The 11,047-nt window shown below is 54.3% G+C and overlaps 1 protein-coding gene across 3 annotated transcripts in view; it reads right to left on the bottom strand.

Moving 5' to 3' along the window:
- Window positions 1-3,882: 3,882 nt before the first annotated feature.
- The window catches only part of LOC138677450 (thialysine N-epsilon-acetyltransferase-like), a 39,963-nt gene continuing 32,798 nt past the window's right edge, over window positions 3,883-11,047 (bottom strand). For 2 of the 3 annotated variants that reach the window (XM_069767595.1, XM_069767594.1), the window contains exons 4-7: window positions 9,281-9,364; window positions 8,411-8,512; window positions 4,401-4,441; window positions 3,883-4,266 (exon numbers count right to left, since the gene is read on the bottom strand). In XM_069767595.1, the coding sequence (XP_069623696.1) occupies window positions 4,090-4,266; window positions 4,401-4,441; window positions 8,411-8,512; window positions 9,281-9,364 (404 nt within the window). In that variant the 3' untranslated portion in view covers window positions 3,883-4,089. The remainder of the gene's footprint in view (window positions 4,267-4,400; window positions 4,442-8,410; window positions 8,513-9,280; window positions 9,365-11,047) is intronic. The other variant, XM_069767596.1, reaches the window with a different exon arrangement.

Raw genomic sequence — 11,047 nt, 5'->3', positions numbered from 1 at the left:
GTGTAGTGCGGGGCCTGTTACTCTCTCCCTGTGTAGTGCGGGGCCTGTTACTCTCTCCCTGCTCTCCATGTGTAGTGTGGGGCCTGTTTCTCTCTCCTTGCTCTCCATGTGTAGTGTGGGGCCTGTTTCTCTCTCCTTGCTCTCCATGTGTAGTATGGGGCCTGTTTCTCTCTCCTTGCTCTCCCTGTGTAGTGCGGGGCCTGTTTCTCTCTCCTTGCTCTCCATGTGTAGTATGGGGCCTGTTTCTCTCTCCTTGCTCTCCATGTGTAGTATGGGACCTGTTTCTCTCTCCTTGCTCTCCATGTGTAGTATGGGGCCTTTTACTCTCTCCCTGCTCTCGATGTGTAGTGCGGGGCCTGTTTCTCTCTCCCTGCTCTCCATGTGTAGCGCGGGGCCTGTTACACTCTCCCTGCTCTCCATGCGTAGTGCAGGGCCTGTTTCTCTCTCCCTGCTCTCCATGTGTAGAACGGCGTTATGATCTGGTGGTTTAGGAGCAACATGGAACGAGCTCTGAAGGAAGTGGTAACTGTACTGACCGCAGTCCCTAAGCTCAACACAACACTAGAAGTAGCCGTGGGATGCTCCTAACTCTCCCTAGGCACCTCGTCACAGCCTAAGAGCTAACTACCCCTAAAGATAGAAGCAGGAAAACTATCTTGCCTCAGAGAAAATCCCCAAAGGATAGATTAGCCCCCCACAAATAATGACATACACAGAATGAAACCAGGATGAGCACAGGAGGCCAGTCTAGCTTGATAGATAGGACAGGATGGAATACTGTGCGGTCAGTATAAAACACTACAAAAATCCACGCAGAGTTTACTAAAAAACTCCACACCTGACTAAAGGTGTGGAGGGTAAATCTGCTTCCCAGAGCTTCCAACAAGACAGAATTAATTCATACTGATAACGCTGGACAAACATAGAAGCACAGAACGGATAAGTCCACAATCTGTGAACAGAAAAGAGCAAGCAAAAACTTAGCTTTGCTGAACTGGTGCGGATAACAGGGAAATCCAAAGAGATGTGAATCCAACCAGGAACCATTTACAAGTGGCACTGGCTGAAGGACAGAGCCAGGCATAAATAGCTGAGCAGAAAAGACGATCAGTGGAAGCAGCTGAAGACAGCTAACTCCAAGGAGCAGCCATACCACTTGAAACCACAAGAGGGAGCCCAAGAGCAGAACTCACAAAAGTGCCACTTACAACCACCGGAGGGAGCCCAAGAGCGGAATTCACAACAGTGCGGGGCCTGTTACTCTCTCCCTGCTCTCCATTTGTAGCGCGGGGCCTGTTTCTCTCTCCCTGCCCTCCATGTGTAGCACGGGGCTTGTTTCTCTCTCCCTGCTCTCCATGTGTAGTGCGGGGCCTGTTACTCTCTCCCTGCTCTCCATGTGTTGTGCGGGGCCTGTTATTCTCTCCCTGCTCTCCATGTGTAGTGCGGGGCCTGTTACTCTCTCCCTGCTCTCCATGTGTAGTATGGGGCCTGTTTCTCTCTCCCTGCCCTCCATGTGTAGTGCGGGGTCTGTTACTCTCTCCCTGCCCTCCATGTGTAGTGCGGGGCCTGTTTCTCCCTGCCCTCCATGTGTAGTGCGGGGCCTGTTTCTCTCTCCCTGCCCTCCATGCGTAGTGCGGGGCCTTTTTCTCTCTCCCTGCTCTCCACGTGTAGTTCGGGGCCTGTTACTCTCTCCCTGCTCTCCATGTGTTGTGCGGGGTCTGTTACTCTCTCCCTGCTCTCCATGTGTAGTATGGGGCCTGTTTCTCTCTCCCTGCCCTCCATGTGTAGTGCGGGGCCTGTTACTCTCTCCCTGCCCTCCATGTGTAGTGCGGGGCCTGTTACTCTCTCCCTGCTCTCCATGTGTAGTGCGGGGCCTTTTACTCTCTCCCTGCTCTCCATTTGTAGTGCGGGGCCTGTTTCTCTCTCCCTGTGTAGTGTGGGGCCTGTTACTCTCTCCCTGCTCTCCATGTGTAATGCGGGACCTGTTACTCTCTCCCTGCCCTCCATGTGTAGTGCGGGGCCTGTTACTCTCTCCCTGCTCTCCACTTGTAGCGCGGGGCCTGTTATTCTCTCCCTGCTCTCCATGTGTAGCGCGGGGCCTGTTACTCTCTCCCTGCTCTCCATGTGTAGTGCGGGGCCTGTTACTCTCTCCCTGCCCTCCATGTGTAGTGCAGGGCCTGTTTCTCTCTCCCTGCTCTCCATTTGTAGTGCGTGGCCTGTTACTCTCTCCCTGCTCTCCATGTGTAGTGCGGGGCCTGTTACTCTCTCCCTGCCCTCCATGTGTAGTGCGGGGCTTGTTACTCTCTCCATGCTCTCCATTTGTAGCGCGGGGCCTGTTATTCTCTCCCTGCTCTCCATGTGTAGCGCGGGGCCTGTTACTCTCTCCCTGCCCTCCATGTGTAGCGCGGGGCCTGTTACTCTCTCCCTGCTCTCCATTTGTAGTGTGGGGCCTGTTACTCTCTCCATGTGTAGTGCGGGGCCTTTTACTCTCTCCATGCTCTCCATGTGTAGTTCGGGGCCTGTTACACTCTCCCTGCTCTCCATGTGTAGTGCGGGGACTGTTACTCTCTCCCTGCTCTCCATGTGTAGCGCGGGGCCTGTTACTCTCTCCCTGCTCTCCATTTGTAGCGCGGGGCCTGTTATTCTCTCCCTGCTCTCCATGTGTAGCGCGGGGCCTGTTACTCTCTCCCTGCTCTCCATGTGTAGTGCGGGGCCTGTTACTCTCTCCCTGCCCTCCATGTGTAGTGCGGGGCCTGTTTCTCTCTCCCTGCTCTCCATTTGTAGTGCGTGGCCTGTTACTATCTCCCTGCTCTCCATGTGTAGTGCGGGGCCTGTTACTCTCTCCCTGCCCTCCATGTGTAGTGCGGGGCCTGTTACTCTCTCCCTGCTCTCCATTTGTAGCGCGGGGCCTGTTATTCTCTCCCTGCTCTCCATGTGTAGCGCTGGGCCTGTTTCTCTCTCCCTGCTCTCCATGTGTAGTGCGGGGTCTGTTCCTCTCTCCCTGCCCTCCATATGTAGTGCGGGGTCTGTTCCTCTCTCCCTGCCCTCCATGTGTAGAGCGGGGCCCGTTATTCTCTCCCTGCCCTCCATGTGTAGAGCGGGGTCTGTTCCTCTCTCCCTGCCCTCCATGTGTAGAGCGGGGCTTGTTTCTCTCTCCCTGCTCTCCATGTGTTGTGCGGGGCCCGTTACACTCTCCCTGCTCTCCATGTGTTGTGCGGGGCCCGTTATTCTCTCCCTGCTCTCCATGTGTTGTGCGGGGCCCGTTATTCTCTCCCTGCTCTCCATGTGTAGTGCGGGGCCTGTTACTCTCTCCCTGCTCTCCATGTGTAGTGCAGGGCCTGTTTCTCTCTCCCTGCTCTCCATTTGTAGTGCGGTGCCTGTTACTCTCTCCCTGCTCTCCATGTGTAGTGCGGGGCCTGTTACTCTCTCCCTGCTCTCCATGTGTAGTGCGGGGCCTGTTACTCTCTCCCTGCTCTCCATGTGTAGTGCGGGGCCTGTTACTCTCTCCCTGCCCTCCATGTGTAGTGCGGGGCCTGTTTCTCTCTCCCTGCTCTCCATTTGTAGTGCGGGGCCTGTTACTCTCTCCATGCTCTCCATGTGTAGTGCGGGGCCTGTTACTCTCTCCCTGCTCTCCATGTGTAGTGCGGGGCCTGTTACTCTCTCCCTGCTCTCCATGTGTAGTGCGGGGCCTGTTACTCTCTCCCTGCTCTCCATGTGTAGTGCGGGGCCTGTTACTCTCTCCCTGCTCTCCATTTGTAGTGCGGGGCCTGTTACTCTCTCCATGCTCTCCATGTGTAGTGTGGGGACTGTTTCTCTCTCCCTGCTCTCCTGGACTTGTTCTGTTTTTCATCTTCTGATCCAAGAACTGCAGACGAGACGCTCTGAGAGCTCAGGATATTATTATCAGTAACATCATGATGGGCCATTCACTAACAGCAGCACAGAGTATGTAAGCGATTTGGGTCTGATGACCGCTGCTCAGTTAATGTCTGGTCCCCAAGGTTTGGCTTCTTGCGCCTTTCTTCCTATGGATGTGGCAATCCTCACACTGGGTGTTAGATCTCGGTGTGGGTCAGCCCCTTATGTCCATCAGTGAGGCTCCTCCTTGGCCAAGTTCCTCAGCGCCTCCTCCTGGAAGCTCATGACTTGGTAGCCGGGCTCTTCTGTCAGATTCTCCGCCCCCAGGGAGCGATAGAGGCCGATGGCCGGACTGTTCCACTTCAGCACGGAAAGGTGGATCTGAGAGCAGCCGGACTTCACTCCTTCCTGCAAAGTGACATGGAGGAAGGTGATAATAGGCCACTGGCAGCGATTTACTGGCAGCATAGATTCATGGTGCAGACCGATGGAGACGTCACATGATGAGCACAAAATAACTCCCCCGAGACACCGACACTCACCTGCGCCACTCGTATCATCAGTAGCCTCCCAAGACCGCGACCTGTCAGAAATAAACATTAGTCACCGACTAACCATATACCCTACCCCCTCCACTGACTGCCCCCCATATAATACAGTGGTAGGGTCCTGCCCCTCCACTGACTGCCCCCCCATATAATACAGTGGTAGAGTCCTGCCCCCTCCACTAACTGCCCCCTATATAATACAGTGGTAGAGTCCTGCCCCCTCCACTGACTGCCCCCCATGTAATACAGTGGTAGGGTCCTGCCCCCTCCACTGACTGCCCCCTATATAATAGTGGTAGAGTCCTGCCCCCTCCACTGACTGCCCCCTATATAATACAGTGGTAGGGTCCTGCCCCCTCCACTGACTGCCCCCTATATAATAGTGGTAGAGTCCTGCCCCCTCCACTAACTGCCCCCCATATAATACAGTGGTAGGGTCCTGCCCCTCCACTGACTGCCCCCCCATATAATACAGTGGTAGAGTCCTGCCCCCTCCACTGACTGCCCCCTATATAATAGTGGTAGAGTCCTGCCCCCTCCACTAACTGCCCCCTATATAATACAGTGGTAGAGTCCTGCCCCCTCCACTGACTGCCCCCCATGTAATACAGTGGTAGAGTCCTGCCCCCTCCACTGACTGCCCCCCCATATAATACAGTGGTAGGGTCCTGCCCCCTCCACTGACTGCCCCCTATATAATAGTGGTAGAGTCCTGCCCCCTCCACTGACTGCCCCTATATAATAGTGGTAGAGTCCTGCCCCCTCCACTAACTGCCCCCCATATAATACAGTGGTAGGGTCCTGCCCCTCCACTGACTGCCCCCCCATATAATACAGTGGTAGAGTCCTGCCCCCTCCACTGACTGCCCCCTATATAATAGTGGTAGAGTCCTGCCCCCTCCACTAACTGCCCCCTATATAATACAGTGGTAGAGTCCTGCCCCCTCCACTGACTGCCCCCCATGTAATACAGTGGTAGAGTCCTGCCCCCTCCACTGACTGCCCCCTATATAATAGTGGTAGAGTCCTGCCCCCTCCACTGACTGCCCCCTATATAATACAGTGGTAGGGTCCTGCCCCCTCCACTGACTGCCCCCTATATAATAGTGGTAGAGTCCTGCCCCCTCCACTAACTGCCCCCTATATAATACAGTGGTAGAGTCCTGCCCCCTCCACTGACTGCCCCCCCATATAATACAGTGGTAGGGTCCTGCCCCCTCCACTGACTGCCCCCTATATAATAGTGGTAGAGTCCTGCCCCCTCCACTAACTGCCCCCTATATAATACAGTGGTAGAGTCCTGCCCCCTCCACTGACTGCCCCCCATATAATACAGTGGTAGGGTCCTGCCCCCTCCACTGACTGCACCCCATATAATACAGTGGTAGAGTCCTGCCCCCTCCACTGACTGCCCCCTGTGAGGCTGTGATCCCTGTTACAGCTAGGGGGCGCTGTTTGTGCTACCCAGAATGTGCATGCAGATGGATGAAGTCCATAGGTGTGCATGGTAGTCACGGATTTCTGATCCGGGTTTTCCATGTGGCTGAAGGCCACAGGATTGTGTGTGTTAAAAGCCCTGCAGTAAGAGGTATGGGTATGTCAGGTGTGTGAGGTGCCCGTCAGTTTCAGTCTGGCGTGTGCTGGTGTGCAGAGCAGAGGCCTGCAGAGCGCTGGCTGAGTGGATGGAGGCACAGGTCAGTGTAGCCAGCACCCAGGGCAGCTGAATAGCCTGGCACCCGCAGCGTATACAGCGATGCAAGTCATCCATGGTACTGGTCTCGGATGTGGACAGTCCTGTGCCCGGAGGTGGATGTCCTGTGCCTGAAGGAGTCAGATGTGGACAGTCCTGTGCCCCGAGGTGGGTGTCCTGTGCCTGAAGGAGTCAGATGTGGACAGTCCTGTGCCCGAAGGAGCCAGATGTGGACAGTCCGGGGCCCGGAGGTGGATGTCCTGTGCCTGAAGGAGTCAGATGTGGACTGTCCTGTGCCCGAAGGAGTCAGATGTGGACAGTCCAGGGCCCGGAGGTGGATGTACTGTGTTATGATCCGGTGACCTTGGAGCTGCATGAGAACTTTCACTGGAGAAAGTGGCCACTATACTGACCGCAAACCTAAACTTAACACCGCAACTAGAAGTAGCCGTGGAGTGTACCTAACACACCTAGACACCTCGTCACAGCCGGAGGACTAAATATCCCTAAAGATGGAAATCGGAATACTGTCTTGCCTCAGAGAAAATCCCCGAAGGATAGACAGCCCCCCACAAATATTGGCGGTGAGTCGGAGAGGAAAAAACATACACAGGCAGAAAAAACAGGATTTAGCACAAGAGGTCACTGTAGCTAGATAGGATAGGACAGAGTTCTGTGCTGTCAGTATTAAAGCCCTTCAAAAAACCACAGCGGAATATACAAAAAACTTCCTACATCTAACTAAAGATGTAGGAGCGTATATCTGCAACTCCAGTGAAACCAATCAGACTGAGAAAACACAAACACAGTCTAATCTGGACAAAAGGAAAATAAGCACACTGCATGTGTGCCACAGGAAAAGAAACAAACACTTATCTTTGCTGAACTGGCAGATAAGCAGGAGAGGCCAGGCTGAGATCCTACACTTCCAGAGAAACACTGACAACTGGCAAGGACTAATGAATCCTGCACACTTAAATATCCCAGTCAGAACAGCAATTAGCAGATACAACCGGCAAGGACTGTGACTCAGAGACAACTGCCTTCCCAGCTACAACCACTGGAGGGAACCCAAGAGCAGAATTCACAACAGTCCTGTGCCTGAAGGAGTCAGATGTGGACAGTCCTGTGCCCGGAGGTGGATGTCCTGTGCTTGAGACGGATGTGGACAGTCCTGTGCCCGGTGGTGGTTGTCCTGTGCCCGAAGGAGTCAGATGTGGACAGTCCGGGGACCGGAAGTGGATGTCCTATGCCTGAAGGAGTCAGATGTGGACAGTCCTGTGCCCGAAGGCGTCAGATGTGGACAGTCCTGTGCCCGGAGGTGGTTGTCCTGTGCCCGAAGGAGTCAGATGTGGACAGTCCTGTGCCCGGAGGTGGATGTCCTGTGCCCGAGTCAGATGTGGACAGTCCTGTGCCCGGAAGGTGGATGTCCTGTGCCCGAAAGAGACGGATGTGGACAGTCCTGTGCCCCGAGGTGGTTGTCCTGTGCCCGAAGGAGTCAGATGTGGACAGTCCTGTGCCCGGAGGTGGATGTCCTGTGCCCGAGTCAGATGTGGACAGTCCTGTGCCCGGAGGTGGATGTCCTGTGCCCAAAGGAGTCCGATGTGGACAGTCCTGTGCCCGAAAGAGACGGATGTGGACAGTCATGTGCCCGGAGGTGGATGTCTTGTGCCTGAAAGAGGACTAGCATGTGTAACAATTGCAAACAGGTGGATATGGTGCCCGGCTGCTATCCAGAGGATATCCTGGGCTGTGTACGGCTGTGTGAGTAAAGACACTGTGATACAGCGATGCAGGACACCCACGGGAACTAGTCAGAGGACGGCTGGCGTGTGTAATGTCTGCAACATATGAGGCTGTGTGTACGGAGACTGTAATATGGCATTCGGTCGCCCAGGGAAACTGGACAAGGGAAGTCTGGCCTGTTTAGGGACTGCAAATCTAAAGCCATATGATGTGTTGGGTTATGAACTGGTGTGAGCTGAACACTGATAATATACACTGACGTTATGTGCATTTGTGTGAATTGGACTTTAATGCTGTGAGGAAACACATTAAAGAGACTTTTGTGCTGGAACTTTGTGGGTCACTGCCTCTTCACTGCGTCCGATGCTACTACAATCTTACACCCCATATAATACAGTGGTAGAGTCCTGTGTCCTCCACTGACTGCCCCCCATATAATACAGTGGTAGAGTCCATCCCCGTCCACTGACTGCCCCCATATAATACAGTGGTAGGGTCCTGCCCCCATTATTTCTTGTGAGTTTTGGGCTGTGCACATATCATTATAGGGGAATCCCTGGTCACTGACCTCTGAAATGCGGACAGACGTACAGATCCTCCAGATGAAGCGTCCGGCCCGTCCAACTACTGTAACTGTGAGCAAATAGGGCGTAACCGGCGAAGGGGCGACCTGTGGTAACACCAAGTATTATTACTGCCATCATATATCACCCACCTAAGCCCCATTACTGTATACACAGGATTCATAGATTATTATAATCAACAACAGCTGCACACTATTACGGTATGTTCTGGCGTGCACGCTATTACGGTATGTTCCGGTGTTCACGCTATGACGGTATGTTCCGGCGTTCACACTATTACAGTATGTTCCGGCGTGCACACTATTACGGTATGTTCCGGCGTGCACACTATTACGGTATGTTCCGGCTTGCAAGCTATTACGGTATGTTCCAGCGTGTACAGTATTACGGTATGTTCCGGCGTGCACGCTATTACGGTATGTTCTGGCGTGCACGCTATTACGGTATGTTCCGGCGTGCACACTATTACGGTATGTTCCGGCGTGTACAGTATTACGGTATGTCCTGGCGTGCACGCTATTACGGTATGTCCTGGCGTGCACGCTATTACGGTATGTTCTGGCGTGCACGCTATTACGGTATGTTCTGGCGTGCACGCTATTACGGTATGTTCTGGCGTGCACACTATTACGGTATGTTCCGGCGTGTACAGTATTACGGTATGTTCCGGCGTGCACGCTATTACGGTATGTTCCGGCTTGCACGCTATTACGGTATGTTCCTGCCTGGATGTTATTAGTCTCGGTGCAGTAATACATGCAAACACCATTATAACACATACATACGGTACCTGATGTGGAGACATTATTGCGGTATGTGGGCACCGCACGGTGCTGGGGTTATCCGTCACTCACCGCTTTCACTTCTTTCCCTTTCTGGCAGTTCAGCAACCAAACAATGAAACCACGGAGTCATCCCGAATCCATCCTGGAGCAGTGCTGCGAGGGGGGGAGAAAAAATATATATTCCCCGACATTAACAAGAGTAGTGTGCCACCTCCAACGCTACTGCCCCCAAATATACTGCCCCTATACACCCCCCCAAGTGTTCTGCTACATCCCCCCCATACCTAGTGCCAACATCCCCTCATCTAGTGCCCGTGTCCCGCTACATCCTCCAATACCTAGTGTCTATGTACCCCCATATCTATCACCAGTGTTCTCATACATCCCCAATATCTACTGCCCGCACCACCCCATGTCTAGCGCCCACGTCCCCTATGTCCGCTCATATTTCGTGCCTACATCCCCCATATCTAGCGCCCACGTCCCCTATGTCCCCTCATATTTCGTGCCTACATCCCCCACATCTAGCGCCCACGTCCCCTATGTCCCCTCATATTTCGTGCCTACATCCCCCACATCTAGCGCCCACGTCCCCTATGTCCCCTCATATTTCGTGCCTACATCCCCCACATCTAGCGCCCACGTCCCCTATGTCCCCTCATATTTCGTGCCTACATCCCCCACATCTAGCGCCCACGTCCCCTATGTCCCCTCATATTTCGTGCCTACATCCCCCACATCTAGCGCCCACGTCCCCTATGTCCCCTCATATTTCGTGCCTACATCCCCCATATCTACCGCCCACGCCCCCTATGTCCCCTCATATTTCGTGCCTACATCCCCCATATCTACCGCCCACGTCCCCTGTCCCCTCATATTTCGTGCCTACATCCCCCATATCTAGCGCCCACGTCCCCTGTCCCCTCATATTTCGTGCCTACATCCCCCACATCTAGCGCCCACGTCCCCTATGTCCCCTCATATTTCGTGCCTACATCCCCCATATCTAGCGCCCACGTCCCCTGTCCCCTCATATTTCGTGCCTACATCCCCCACATCTAGCGCCCACGTCCCCTATGTCCCCTCATATTTCGTGCCTACATCCCCCACATCTAGCGCCCACGTCCCCTATGTCCCCTCATATTTCGTGCCTACATCCCCCATATCTAGCGCCCACGTCCCCTGTCCCCTCATATTTCGTGCCTACATCCCCCATATCTAGCGCCCACGTCCCCTATGTCCCCTCATATTTCGTGCCTACATCCCCCACATCTAGCGCCCACGTCCCCTATGTCCCCTCATATTTCGTGCCTACATCCCCCACATCTAGCGCCCACGTCCCCTATGTCCCCTCATATTTCGTGCCTACATCCCCCACATCTAGCGCCCACGTCCCCTATGTCCCCTCATATTTCGTGCCTACATCCCCCACATCTAGCGCCCATGTCCCCTATGTCCCCTCATATTTCGTGCCTACATCCCCCACATCTAGCGCCCACGTCCCCTATGTCCCCTCATATTTCGTGCCTACATCCCCCACATCTAGCGCCCACGTCCCCTATGTCCCCTCATATTTCGTGCCTACATCCCCCACATCTAGCGCCCACGTCCCCTATGTCCCCTCATATTTCGTGCCTACATCCCCCATATCTAGCGCCCACGTCCCCTATGTCCCCTCATATTTCGTGCCTACATCCCCCACATCTAGCGCCCACGTCCCCTATGTCCCCTCATATTTCGTGCCTACATCCCCCACATCTAGCGCCCACGTCCCCTATGTCCCCTCATATTTCGTGCCTACATCCCCCACATCTAGCGCCCATGTCCCCTATGTCC

Source organism: Ranitomeya imitator, chromosome 4 (assembly GCF_032444005.1).
Source record: "Ranitomeya imitator isolate aRanImi1 chromosome 4, aRanImi1.pri, whole genome shotgun sequence".
Taxonomy (NCBI): domain Eukaryota; kingdom Metazoa; phylum Chordata; class Amphibia; order Anura; family Dendrobatidae; genus Ranitomeya; species Ranitomeya imitator.
This window is presented reverse-complemented; position numbering and strand designations above follow the sequence as displayed.